Source organism: Orussus abietinus, unplaced genomic scaffold (assembly GCF_000612105.2).
Source record: "Orussus abietinus isolate OABI.00-Male unplaced genomic scaffold, Oabi_2.0 scaffold545, whole genome shotgun sequence".
NCBI lineage: Eukaryota > Metazoa > Arthropoda > Insecta > Hymenoptera > Orussidae > Orussus > Orussus abietinus.
Window position 1 is genome coordinate 25,461 of NW_019394745.1, and position 12,342 is coordinate 37,802.

At 37.5% G+C, this 12,342-nt stretch overlaps 1 protein-coding gene across 2 annotated transcripts; it reads left to right on the top strand.

The window, feature by feature from the left end:
• Positions 1-104: 104 nt before the first annotated feature.
• Positions 105-10,560, top strand: LOC105698462 (fibrous sheath CABYR-binding protein). Of its 2 annotated transcripts, none has more exons than XM_012422747.2 (4): positions 105-535; positions 3,913-4,187; positions 5,266-5,323; positions 6,863-10,560. In XM_012422747.2, the coding sequence occupies exons 2-4, from the start codon at positions 4,063-4,065 to the stop codon at positions 8,177-8,179; spliced, it is 1,500 nt and encodes a 499-aa protein (XP_012278170.1). In that variant the 5' UTR covers positions 105-535; positions 3,913-4,062; the 3' UTR covers positions 8,180-10,560. The 2 variants fall into 2 exon arrangements, with proteins under 2 accessions (XP_012278170.1, XP_012278171.1); XM_012422748.2 differs by having other exon boundaries at positions 3,913-4,042.
• The last annotated feature ends 1,782 nt before the right edge of the window (positions 10,561-12,342 follow it).

Here is a 12,342-nt window from a genome sequence, read left to right on the forward strand (position 1 = left end):
ATGCGTCGCTGAGGCCGGCGGAAGCCGAAGGAAGCCGAAGAAAGCCGAAGCTCCGCGAACGTGGCTGCGCGTGCCCTACGTGCCCTCGCGCGTCCCTGCGCTCCGCTCTGTGTTGTGTGGCTGTGTTCGTGGCGAAGTACGTACCGGGACAACGAAGCTCCCAGACCAGCGGCCGGCTCTCGAGTTTGCTCCATAGTGTGCTCTTGGCGGAATACGTCCTTGGGTGTATTTATCGGTTACGTAAAGTCTTCAATTCGATTACGGAGGTAGCGCGAGCCGGCAGCAGGACGCCGGGTGCGATCGATTCCCCGAGGTGCGAGGTGCGACGCGAAGCGAAGCGCGCTCGGCCGATTCGCTACGAGAAATTCGGCGCGATTATCTACGCAGAGGTCCCGAAGCGTACGTGGCGCGTCCACCGTAATTAGTTCCTCCCTGACCAGACGCGCGATTATGTGATCGCACCTACTTGCGGCGAAAGACGTTGGCTCGATATTCACTCAAAAGGGAAAATAGAGAGAGAAAGACGGAAAATAAGGTACGAGCCCGTTGACTAGATATAGAGGCTAAGGGCGCAAGCCGAGCCCAATGACGCACACGTTAACACTCTATGTAATAACACTCCACATTCTTGGTACATCCAGCAGACCTGCAACTGTATACCTTTACTATATTGTGGACTACGTATCCAGTGTTGTACATTGCGTACTGCATTTGTAACTATATTACCACAAACTTGTGTTACGTGTCGTTGAGTTTGTAAGGGCGAAGGGAATTGCTTAGAATTATGTATGTAATGATATTGTTTTAGGTTCGCATTCGTAACTTTTAGCGTTAAAAGGTGTCTTGGCTATTTGGAGTATACGTAATGGATGTCTTAATGACGAAAGTGAGGTGTAAGTACGGATCTTTGTATTTTGTGACCGGTGTTGAATGTGACTTGATAAAATGGAGAACGAAATGCAGAGGGAAATAGGTTCGTCAACTGCAGATAAAGAGGCTAGAGGTGCAAGCCGAGGTGAAGAATGTATAAACGATAACGTTTCGCGTTCGCGAAAGAAACGAGGGGTATATTTATACTTATAAATTATGCATCTAGAGCTGTTTGCTCGGAGCCACATTGTAAACATTGATGCATGATGTACAAGGGTTGCGTCAAAGGCAATGCGAAGGTCGACGTAACTATAGTTGTGTTTTCAACTTCAGTTATAATTTGCGTTACTTTCTTTACTACTTCGGTACAGCTCTTGTATCTTTATTATGAATTTTTCGAATTCTTAATCAAGACAAAGAAACTAGATTACATTCTAGATTATAGTACGCAGAGGAACAATTAATTTTACTTTGATTCTATTTGCTAGTTGATAAATATTGATTTATATTTAGTTTCTACATGTTGAATGCTTTGACGAGTGTTAAGACTCGGTTACGTTTGATGCCGTCGTCATCTAATGCTCCAGTTTCAAAAGATTATCATATTTCATGTTATATTAATTAATGAGTATTTTTTTGTGAAGCGACTGAATTGGCTTTATAATGTTGATTGCATATACATGTTACAATGCATATTTAACATTTAATACATATTTTTTATTCAAATCGCAGATTGTAAACTATGAGGTACTCCAAAAAAATGTATGTACACTTTCGATGACTTTGAATGTATGTATACTTTTTTATGAATACATGATTCATAACATAGGATAAATACATGATGTTTATGCTGTTATGAATTATATATTCATGATATCTGTCGAAACAATTCGCGATCAAGCATTTATGTTAGTGACTGTTTTGAGTACACTTTGCGTATGGGGAAAGTTTTAAATTATAATATATGTGAAAGAATTACACATAAGTATTATAGATTGTTTATACTGTGAATGTAATGGTCAAGAGCTGAAATCAAAGCTCATATGCTCATGTTTCAAGGAATGTGCTTACGTTACAAATCACAATCCTTGAATCATGTGTCTCACCTTTGCCTTGTAACGGTATACTTGCATTATAAAACATGTATTTGTAATGTATGTCTTCTTTCGCTATGGGATACCAAAAAATACGAAATTATAATGAAATAGTTTTACATAGAATGCATTCAGTGTCCTTCAGTTTGATAACGTCATTCATGTATTCATTTATCTCGCAGCACTCGACGCTAGAAGCTTTTCGCTGAAAAATATATTTAGCTCGAAGCTCTACCAAGTTTCTTGATACAAAAGTACATTCTGGAGAGTATCGAATTGAGGATCTGAAAGATAATTTTGAAATTTTGTAATGGCGATATTTCGATGTTATCGATACATGATATATTTTAATGCCGAGGTCGAATTCTTTAGATATTGCACTAGTGTGCTAACCACTGCTTATCGTACTTTATCACAAAGTCTGAGTAACGTAATGGTATCTTATGACATAGTAATATTCCGGACATCTTACTAAAAAGTCTGGCTGACTGGAATATTACAATCAATTATGTAATTACGGTCCAGGTAGTTTTGGGATTTTTTTTCAATTATATGTTTATTTTATTGGTTGAAAAATCTGTTATCCGCAATTCTTACTGATAAATTACATCGTCCAGTGATGTCTTTATCTGCTTCGTTATTAACATTCAGTGTACCGTGAAGTTAATAAACTACTGCATATAAGAAATACACACTTTATTTAAATAACTGTACTATCGGTATTTTAATGAATGGAGATCATTTATCTAGGACAAACGTTAATGTGCTAAATGAAGTATGTAATGTTTTAGATTATTGTTGCTCAAGAATTTATTTTTACATGGACATTGATAACCGAATTCAGGCTCGTTTATCTGTAGATGTTTTATTCTACTTGTGTAAGAACGCAGATTTGTACTCATGACTTGCAGTTAATACATCGATAGAAGAAAATATGATTAGATTCTGTTTTCTAGATGAATTTCATTTGGCAAATTAAATAAAAATACATGAAGCATTGTCATTGTAGTAACCATTGTAATAGTAAAAATCTTAAGGTATGTCTGAAAAGAATAGTTCTGTTTTTTAAATCTCGAGGTAATTTAATATATAAAATTAAATAGGTTAACTGGAACATTGAATGCGATATGATGAAATCCTGCGATAACCTATTTTAACAATTAATTGTAAGTTTAAATTTTTGTGTAGCACCATATGCCTATTATTGGGAGAAGGATGTGTTTAAACAAAATGATTTTATGAAATTGTACATCGATAACTAAATACTTTGGTAGTATTCATAATACGTATTAGTGTCGAAAGACGTCTTTTGGCTGTAGTCTTTAAATGGCAAAACCACACCTTTTAACACTAAAAATTGAGATGTGAGTAAGGTAAGTGTACCAGTGGTCGAACACCACCTTAAATATTTCCTTTTATTAAGCATTCCACGAATAATGGCTGTTCGAACACTGGTACATTCGACTTTTCCATCGTCATCGCAGCATAAATAATAAATTACTCAATACTTACATATATATAGTATGTGTTTTGGAAACTAGAAATTGTTTTTTACGTTGATTTAAGTCAACTGTACCGCATATCGGTTTTTATGTGCTTAATTTTTATATGAATCTGAACTGCGTCTTAAGTGTTCGCCACTGGTACATTTACCTTATAAACCTTTTACTTATATATTTACTATCTAACTTCATTATATATCAAAGGTACATGTAATAATAATATATNTACTATCTAACTTCATTATATATCGAAGGTACATGTAATAATAATATATTCAGTTGTCTACAAAAGTCATGCGACGCTAACAACACAATTTTAAAATTGACTTTCATTTATTGGATTACAATTTCAATTGATGATATATTCTTTATTTTAAATATAAGGTAAATATAAGATAAATAATGTAAGCACTTTGAATCATAGTCATGCTCTGGTGGTTTTTCAGGAGTCCTGAGAGGGAGAGAGCAGGGTGCGAGCTGGAGAGAGAGGGAGGAAGAGAGAGCGAGAGAGCGACGGAAAGGGGACAGAGTTTGGGAGGATTTTCTGTTCCATAAGTACACCCTTATTCGGTCAAGGTAACGTCTACATCGTAGCCATGGGTAGGACGCCAAAGAAGGCTCCTGGGGGTGATGAGAGAAATTTATACGTTCGGAGACTTAAATCAACCAACGCCGCGTCGAGCTTGCCTGAGAAACGACGCGAGTCCGAGAATCTCTACAGGTTTGTAATTTAATCACGTCAAACCAGTCTCGAGAGCTTTACCATAGTTTCTCTTCTTTCGATGCTTTGGTTATCGTCTCGTACCTCGGTACTCGGTCGATTCTTGCCCTTTGACGGCGTGCTTTGGTTTGCACCGTAACGATTTGGTTTGTTTTGTGGTGAAGGAAGGTACCGATACGTCCATTTCCTGACGCTGTTCCTTGTACATACACTGTTAAGATGATATGAAAGGCGCTGAGAAATTTAATCGAGCTCGATAAATTATAATTCATCTATATCCTTTTTGGTGGTAACGTCATTTTGAATATTCAAGTGGTAACATAAGCTAGCGCGTCGCGTTACCGACATTTATACTTATGTTGATGTCTCTTTTACAGTCTACGTTGAGAATTATATAAACTGAAGCGGTCCATATGTAATTTCGGTGAAGTAATGATGAAAAGATCGATGTAAAACTGTTGAAATCACGTGAATTCATTATTCTAACGACTGTTGAGGGCCAACGGCGCCATCTGTGATGTTTAGTTGGAACTAAAGTAATGCTCTAAGAGCACATGTTTTCATACCGACAATTGTGTCCAATTATATTGAATATTGTTAAATGGCGTACTCCATCTGTCGTTTCACTCTTGCAAGTCGTTTTGCCAAGAACTTGCTAGAGCGATTTGCAGCAAGAAATTTGCTGCAAGTTTATTGTTAGTGTACCTGAAATTGCATGTTGCTCTAGCAAGATGTCGCGCAAGTTATGAACACGTCGACACGAGCCATAATCAATTATGATTTTCATTTTTGTTATTCATGAATTCACGGTTGATACCTGATTTTGACGTTCGGTGTAGGATAGGATATCGCGAGCGACCTTAAAATCTCGGTGTTATGTTTCGGAGAATGTTTTTGTGGCGAATATGGAGTGCTTAAAGGCATGAATTTATGGAATTACCTATATGAGAAACTTTGGTTCGGCCTATTTGTAAGCTTAATTGAAGTACAACCTCTCATCACCTCCAGTAACTCTTCCCGTAGAATGTAATGACTCGATACGCTCTTATCTTTAATTATTAATCGTTTTTTCTTTCAGACCGAGATTGAGCGGGGTGCAAAAGCGAATACCCATTCCAACAGCAAAAGCATTTAAGGTATGGCACTTTATAATTTGTTACATCAACGAATTTGATTATACGTAAAGAATATTATAACGTAACGTTAAAATTAATAACCAACGGTGCAATGATTACTGTATCTCTTTACCTCTTGCATCAGCGTGTTATCACCTATTAAACGGCCAAATAAACATTTTCGATAGCTGTTTTGGTATCTGAGGAGGTCCAGCCCTGAGGAAACTTACATGTCTTTAAGGTGATATTAAAGAGTCAGCCTATATATATATATCTGAGAAGCAAATCGTTGGGGAAAGTATTCTCTGAATTGGGTATACCCTTTTTGGTGGTAACGCCATTTTGAATACTCAAGTGGCAACATAAGCTGGCGCGTCACGTCACCGACATTTATATTCAATGTTTATTACGATATTTATATTTATATTGAAGTCTTTTACAGCCTACGTTGAGAATTATATGAACTGAAGCGTTCCATGTGTCATTTCGGTAAAGTAACGATGAAGAGATCGATGTAAAACTGTCTAAATCCCGTGCTCATTATTCTAACGATTGTTTAGGACCAACGGCGCCATCTGTGACGTTTGGCTGCAACTAAACTTATGCTCTAAGAGCACGTGTTGCCCTAAAACCAGCCAGCATTCTCTTGCAATCGTTGGTGATAGTATTTTCCATATTTTCCCACCTGACTCTGTAATATTCCATTTCTATGGTATTCTAAATTATACGAGCTAGGTCCTAAAACTCTTCATTTTCGATTCTAATCCTCCAAGAATTGTAAAACATCGAAAACGTGTACGGATCACGCCATGATGGTTCTAGACCATGATAAATAAATAAATTTTTGATGAAAAATTAAATTTCATGAGCTTCAGGACCTACTTTAGGGCCTCCATATTCCCGTGGTAAAATTTGAAACTAATCGGTACATGCAATTCGGAAAATACTTGGACCAACCATTGGACCTCTCAGATATAAATAGGCTGACCTTTTCATATCACGTTAAGATGATATGAAAGGCACTGAGAAATTTAATCGAGGTTGATAAATTATAATTCATCTATACCCTTTTTGGCGGTAATGTTATTTTGAATACTCAAATGGTAACATAAGCTGGCGAGTCACGTCTCCGACATTTATATTTATATTGAAGTCTTTTACAGCCTACGTTGAGAATTATACGAACCGAAGCGTTCCATATGTCATTTCGGTAAAATAACGACGAAGAGATCGATGTAAAACTGTCGAAATTGGTGAAATATTTTTTGAGATATCGTGGTCACCGCAAAAAAAAAAAAAAAGAAAAACTTCGTCGGAGAATTGCTGTACCTCGCCAATTTTTTAATATATCCTGACAAAAAAAAAGATATATTACGTTCAATAATTGTACTATGAAATCACGCTCTGTTTTCGATTAAGAAATGCATTTTAGTTATGAAAAGAAATTCTTGAATTTCGCCAATGACAACTGCATGTAATCCCTTAAGTCAGAAGCGACTACTGAAATGTTACCACAATCATTTCAGTTGGATATCTACTAATATTAATTATGTATTACAGAGCAAACTACGCAGTCCGGCTAAGACCGTTTTGGGTCACATGCCGAAACACTCAAGTCGCCCCATGAGCGCAAGCACATCCGAGAAAGAAGAGAAGAAGTTGGGTTCATCCGTGAAAAGCTCGAAGGGTCAGGCGTCGAAGATGCGTCCCGAGTCGGAGGAGCCAGAGGTCCAGCTGAAGGTATCGATTCAGACGGAAGACAAAGTAGAGGGATGCAGTACCAGCAAGGCGAACGAGACGGAGGAACCGACAGCAACTAAGGACGAAGTGAAAAACACGGCGGAAGAAGCACCTCCTCAGGAGGAGGCAGCTCCCGAAGAAGTGAATGGCAGAGAGGACTCCGTCGAAGACACACCGGAGCCTCTAGAAAATGCCCCAAAGATAAAGGAACCCAAGGAAAAGACCAAAGAGACAGAAGATGCCGAAGAATGCGAGATCAAGTTGAGCCTGGAGACCGATGACAGTCAGTCGAAACCAGAAGCTGAACCGGCTGAAGAAGTATCAAACGAGAGCGAGAAAGTTACCGAGAAAGTGGAGGATCAGGTCGAAGAGAGCGCCGCGGTGCGGGAGAAGGAGGAGTTACAGAACGATCTACCGACGGACACTGAGAGCTGCTCGCCGGATGTCACGGAACTAGCGCCACCGGAGGTTTGCGAAACTATCGAGCCTGTAACTACTTCCGAGGCCACTAAGGAGAAGGAAAAGACCGCTAACGAAGCTTCCTTTGTATGCTACGATTCCTCGATAATGCTGAAAGATGTACAGATCAAGCTCAACGACTGCTTGAAGGATAACTCGAAGCTCTACGACACTAGCGCCACTGAGAACAGCTTGGCCGAAAGACACAGAGAGGAGTCATTCGGACGCGCTTTGAGGAATATCTCTGGCAGGCATTCCTTGAGTCGTATGAGACACGTCACTCTGCGAGACTACAGACTATCTCCGAATAATTCTTTATACGTTAACACGTCCTCGGCATCGATCGCTCCCGATGAACTAACCGATTACAAGGTCCTGCATCATCGCACAGGCTTGACGAATACTCTCTCTTGCAATGGGAGTCCCATGGATCGTAAACGCAAACTCGACTCAACGAGTGAGGAATCGGCCAAGAAGGCTAAAACTGGCTCGGAGAATTTTCTCAATTCTTCGATTGGCTTACTTAAAGGGTTACGTAGGCCGATCCAGGAATCGACGCCTAACAGGGAAGCCTACACGTTCCGGTCGAGCAAGTCGAAGTTTGACGGCATCGACAGCGATGCTGATCATATCTTGGTTGATCAGGAAGTTAAGAACTCGTGGTGCAGTATAATGTAAGCGTTAGGATTGCACATGCCACGGTTGAGTCTTTTATTTTATTTTCTTCTTTTTTTTTATTGTACGCTGTTTCGTTTAGTACTTTTCTCGTAGGGGGCGTTTAGTGACAGTTGTGTTGAACACTTTTCTATTTCTTCTTTTTTTCTTTTTGGCGGCAGTGTACAATTTTCACTCGAGGGTTGTCGAACTGGCAGAAGGTTGTAAAAAAGTTGTGGATTGTGAGGAAAAAAATGTAAGACGTAATTTTAAAGGCAGACTATTTTTTAGTGATCGTTAGATGATACTTGTGGATACTTCCGGCTTGATGGGGATGAATACTAAAGTTTAGCGGTTGCAAGAGTTGAGGTTTTATTCTAAGACAAGTAATCAAAAGTTGATGTTAAGATTGTGTAAAATGGGTAAAGGATCGGAGAAGTGACTAGGAATTTAGGGTAAAGTCAAGTTGCTGTTTAATGAACATACAAGATTTATATTGTTTTGACGGATTCAAGAAGTCGAATTGATTCGACGTTAGAAGATGTTAAATCTGATGATGTTTCCAATCGTTACGAAGACACGAATATTCTTATTTGATGACGTTAAAATGAGCTTGATCGTTTGGACAAATATTTGCAATTTTTCTTTTTTTTTTTTCTTGGAAAGTGAAAATTGTTTATTGTAGTCAAAGGAATAAATGTTTCTTCTGACTGTCACTGTATGCTTCTCGCTTTGAGAGAAGTAGTAAGTGAGCTAGACATTGTACAATAGCTTGAGGGGTGATTAGTGATTCTGTAATCGGTAATCGATGAGGAAGGTCCAAACGTTTCATTATACTTAATAAGCTGCGTATTTCACGCTGACTTAAAAAATATATATATACATATATATATTTTTTTTTGCGTATGATTGCATTGCACTGATTGCAACATGTGTAAACTAGCTGTGGTCAAGTGTATAAAAGAATACTTTAATGATAATCACACTTTAGCGCTTCGACTTCACCTCCATGACTTCGATGAAACTGAATAAGGGATTATCGACAGACCATTTTAAGCCTTTATTAATTTCTGACCGAAAGATACATCTTAGTGTAAGGTATGCATTAACGTTGCTTTTAGTTAAAACAGAAAAAAAAGAAGAAAAATACGAAATTGTTTTGTATAATATCAACACACTATCAATAATTGCCAAATGCGTGGAACTCGGCGCACATTAGCACGCACCTTAATATGCATTTGACAAAAGCCTCTCCTTTTGTTAAACAAAGTCGTAAAATTTTGTATGGAAAACCGCAATTGGCTCGTGTTTAGTTGTCGCGGTGACACCTGTAAATACGTGAACTTATTATTTTAAGGGGCTATACTGTGGACGTCGAAAAACTTACACACTTTTGACAATTTTTTTTCTCAAAAAGTACTGCATATAATGGCAGAAACTACTTTTTCCCATGAAAGGTCCAATGTAGGAGAATACAGGGAAATTTTTCCTTTTAGTAAAAAATACATATTTATTTATTTATTATTAGAAACGTAGAGTAGTACAAAAAAATTGTAGATGGCGCTGGCCATCGAAGCCCTCTTGGTGATGTGAAAGGAAAATTTCAAAAAGATTCTTAATCTGTAAGGCCGTCGCTATCGTCTGTACTTCGATTAATGATTTATATAATGAATTAACAAAATGGCGGCGTTTTTTTTCCAAAAGAGTTAAAAAAAATACATTTTTTTGCACTATAATTGAGGTTAAAGTATGAGTTAAAATAAAAATTTTACGATGATTGAGGGACGGACGATTGCGACATTACAGAATAGGAATCTTTTTGAATTTCTTGTTTCAGATCATCAGGAGGGCTTCAATCACCTGCGCCAGCAACAATATTTTCTTACTACTCTACGCTTGTAATAATTAATAAATAGATATGTATTTTTTACTAAAAAGAAAAATTTTCCTATATTGTCTTACATTTCACCTGTCATGGGAAACAAAAGTTTGTGCCATTGTATGCAGTACTTTTTGAGAGAAAAAAAATGGTCAAAAGTGTGTAATTTTTTCGACGTTCACAGTGGTATAGCCCCTTAATTTAAGGATAAGACCTTGTCGACTGGTTGTCCCGAATTCTTGCTTTTGCGAACAAAAACAGACATGCATTACGCTACTTTCTTTTATCCTAAGTACAAATACTAGCCGGTAGAACCATTAAGCCACGTTCCCATTGACGTCGAAATTGTATTTTAAATCCAATACCTCATCGATTGATTAAGGCTGCCTGACCTTCGGAAGGTATCGAGGATTCCGAACAATCATCAGACCCTTTCTCACGACATTGTCATTCTCTTAAGGGGTTACACCACTTTGACCCACCCAAAAATTACGGTTTTTCAAGAATTTTTTTTTCAAGAATTAAAACCTTTTTATCCAAATTAAAGTACAGTAAGGTATTATGCTACTATTAAACAATAAAATATATTTTTTTGTATTTTTTTTTATTCACAAAAATGGCGGCTGAAAGGCGATTTACCGGAGCGCTGCGAAAATCGATGATCGTGCGGTGGGCACGATAACTCGGTCCAGGTTTAAGCTAGATCAATGAACGAAAAATAATTAGTTTCTGTAGCACAAAAGCAAACGAAATACGTAGCCGTTTTCAAAAATATGCATTTTTCACAAAATGGCGTCGATTTTAAAGGAAAGATACGTATTTTGCCCTAAATTTCGTTAATTAATGTTGTATAAAAAATGCGAATATCAATACATTGAAAAAAAAAACCATACGTATTTCGCTAGATAAACATATCACGAATAAAATAAAAAAAAGAATCGAGACGATTGATTGAAAATTGGCGGAGCTAGAGTGCCCACCGATTTTTCAAATGCAGTTTTAAGAAAAACGCGTTTACACCTATACACCTGCCCACCGCACGATCACCGATTTTCCCAGTGAGCGAGTTTGATAGTAGTACAATACCTTACTGTACTTTAATTTGGATAAAAACGTTTTAACTGTTAAAAAAAAAATTCCTGAAAAACCGCAATTTTTGGGCGCGTCAAAGTGGTGTACCCCCTTAAGGCAGGCGTTAATGGCGGAATGATTTTGTCAACTTTCACGAATACTGCACCTAGATATACCGTTTTTTACTTGATAACGTTAAACGTTTCCTTTTAGAATGTAAAACGTGTAAAGGTCGTTTCTCATGTATACCTCTGTATATGGACTACAGTACTGTATATTATTGTAGCGACGTACATGGTACCACAGTTTTTGTAAAAGTAAATCTAATCGAGATTATAGATTAGGCGGTTTAAGACTGCTCATTTGCGCATAGTCAGATCTAGTTTGAAACGCTTGCGATGCACGAATTTAAGGTTATATGAAAGGGCCATTATGTATACATAAGACCTGAAAATATGTATAAAATTTGCCTCCAAACTGGGCGCAGGAAATAATTTGAAGCTTCACGCGATTAGGGAGGCCTTAAGGAAGAACGCGATGCTCGTGAAATTTCAATAAAAAATACATTTTTTTTTTATTTAGCCTGGACCAGAACCATGATTACATTTTTTTTTCGTCAAAAATGAAATTTCACGAGCATCGCGTTCTTTCTTAGGTCCTCCACAAATCACGTGGTAAAGTTTTAAATTGTTTGATGCACCCAGTTTGCAGATAAGTTTTATAAACATTTTCTTGTTTTATATTTGTAGAATGACCCTTTCATGTCATCTTAAGGGCGCAGCCTCCACGTTTATACATTTATACGGTAGAACGAGACGCTTAAGGCGATATTAAAGTGTCATTTCATGTATATGAAACGTCAAAATGTTTATAAAACTTTTTTTTAAACTGGCTGCGTCGAATAATTTGAAACTTTAACGCGTGATCATGGAGACCCTAAGGAAGAACGCGATCCTCGTGAAATTTCATTTTTCACAAGAAAATGTGATTTTGGTTCTAGTCTGGGCTAAATGAAATAAATTTTTTGGTTGAAAAATGAAATTTTACGAGCATTGCGTTTTTTCTTAGGGCCTCCATAATCACGTGTTAACGTTTCAAATGATTCGGTGCATCCGGTTTGGAGAAAAGCTTTATATATATTTTTATGTTTTTATATATAGAATAACCCTTTCATATCACCTTAAGTTTTTTCTACTTTTAAGTAAGATGGGAGGTCCGATCGCTATTATTCCGCACG

What these genes read in the sequence shown, in the direction of transcription:
- LOC105698462 (XM_012422747.2), top strand. Translation starts at nt 4,063, where the DNA reads ATGGGTAGGACGCCAAAGAAGGCTCCTGGGGGTGATGAGAGAAATTTA. An exon ending in GAGTCCGAGAATCTCTACAG is followed by an intron (nt 4,188 to 5,265) that starts GTTTGTAATTTA and finishes TTTTTCTTTCAG; the next exon opens with ACCGAGATTGAGCGGGGTGC. An exon ending in CAACAGCAAAAGCATTTAAG is followed by an intron (nt 5,324 to 6,862) that starts GTATGGCACTTT and finishes TATGTATTACAG; the next exon opens with AGCAAACTACGCAGTCCGGC.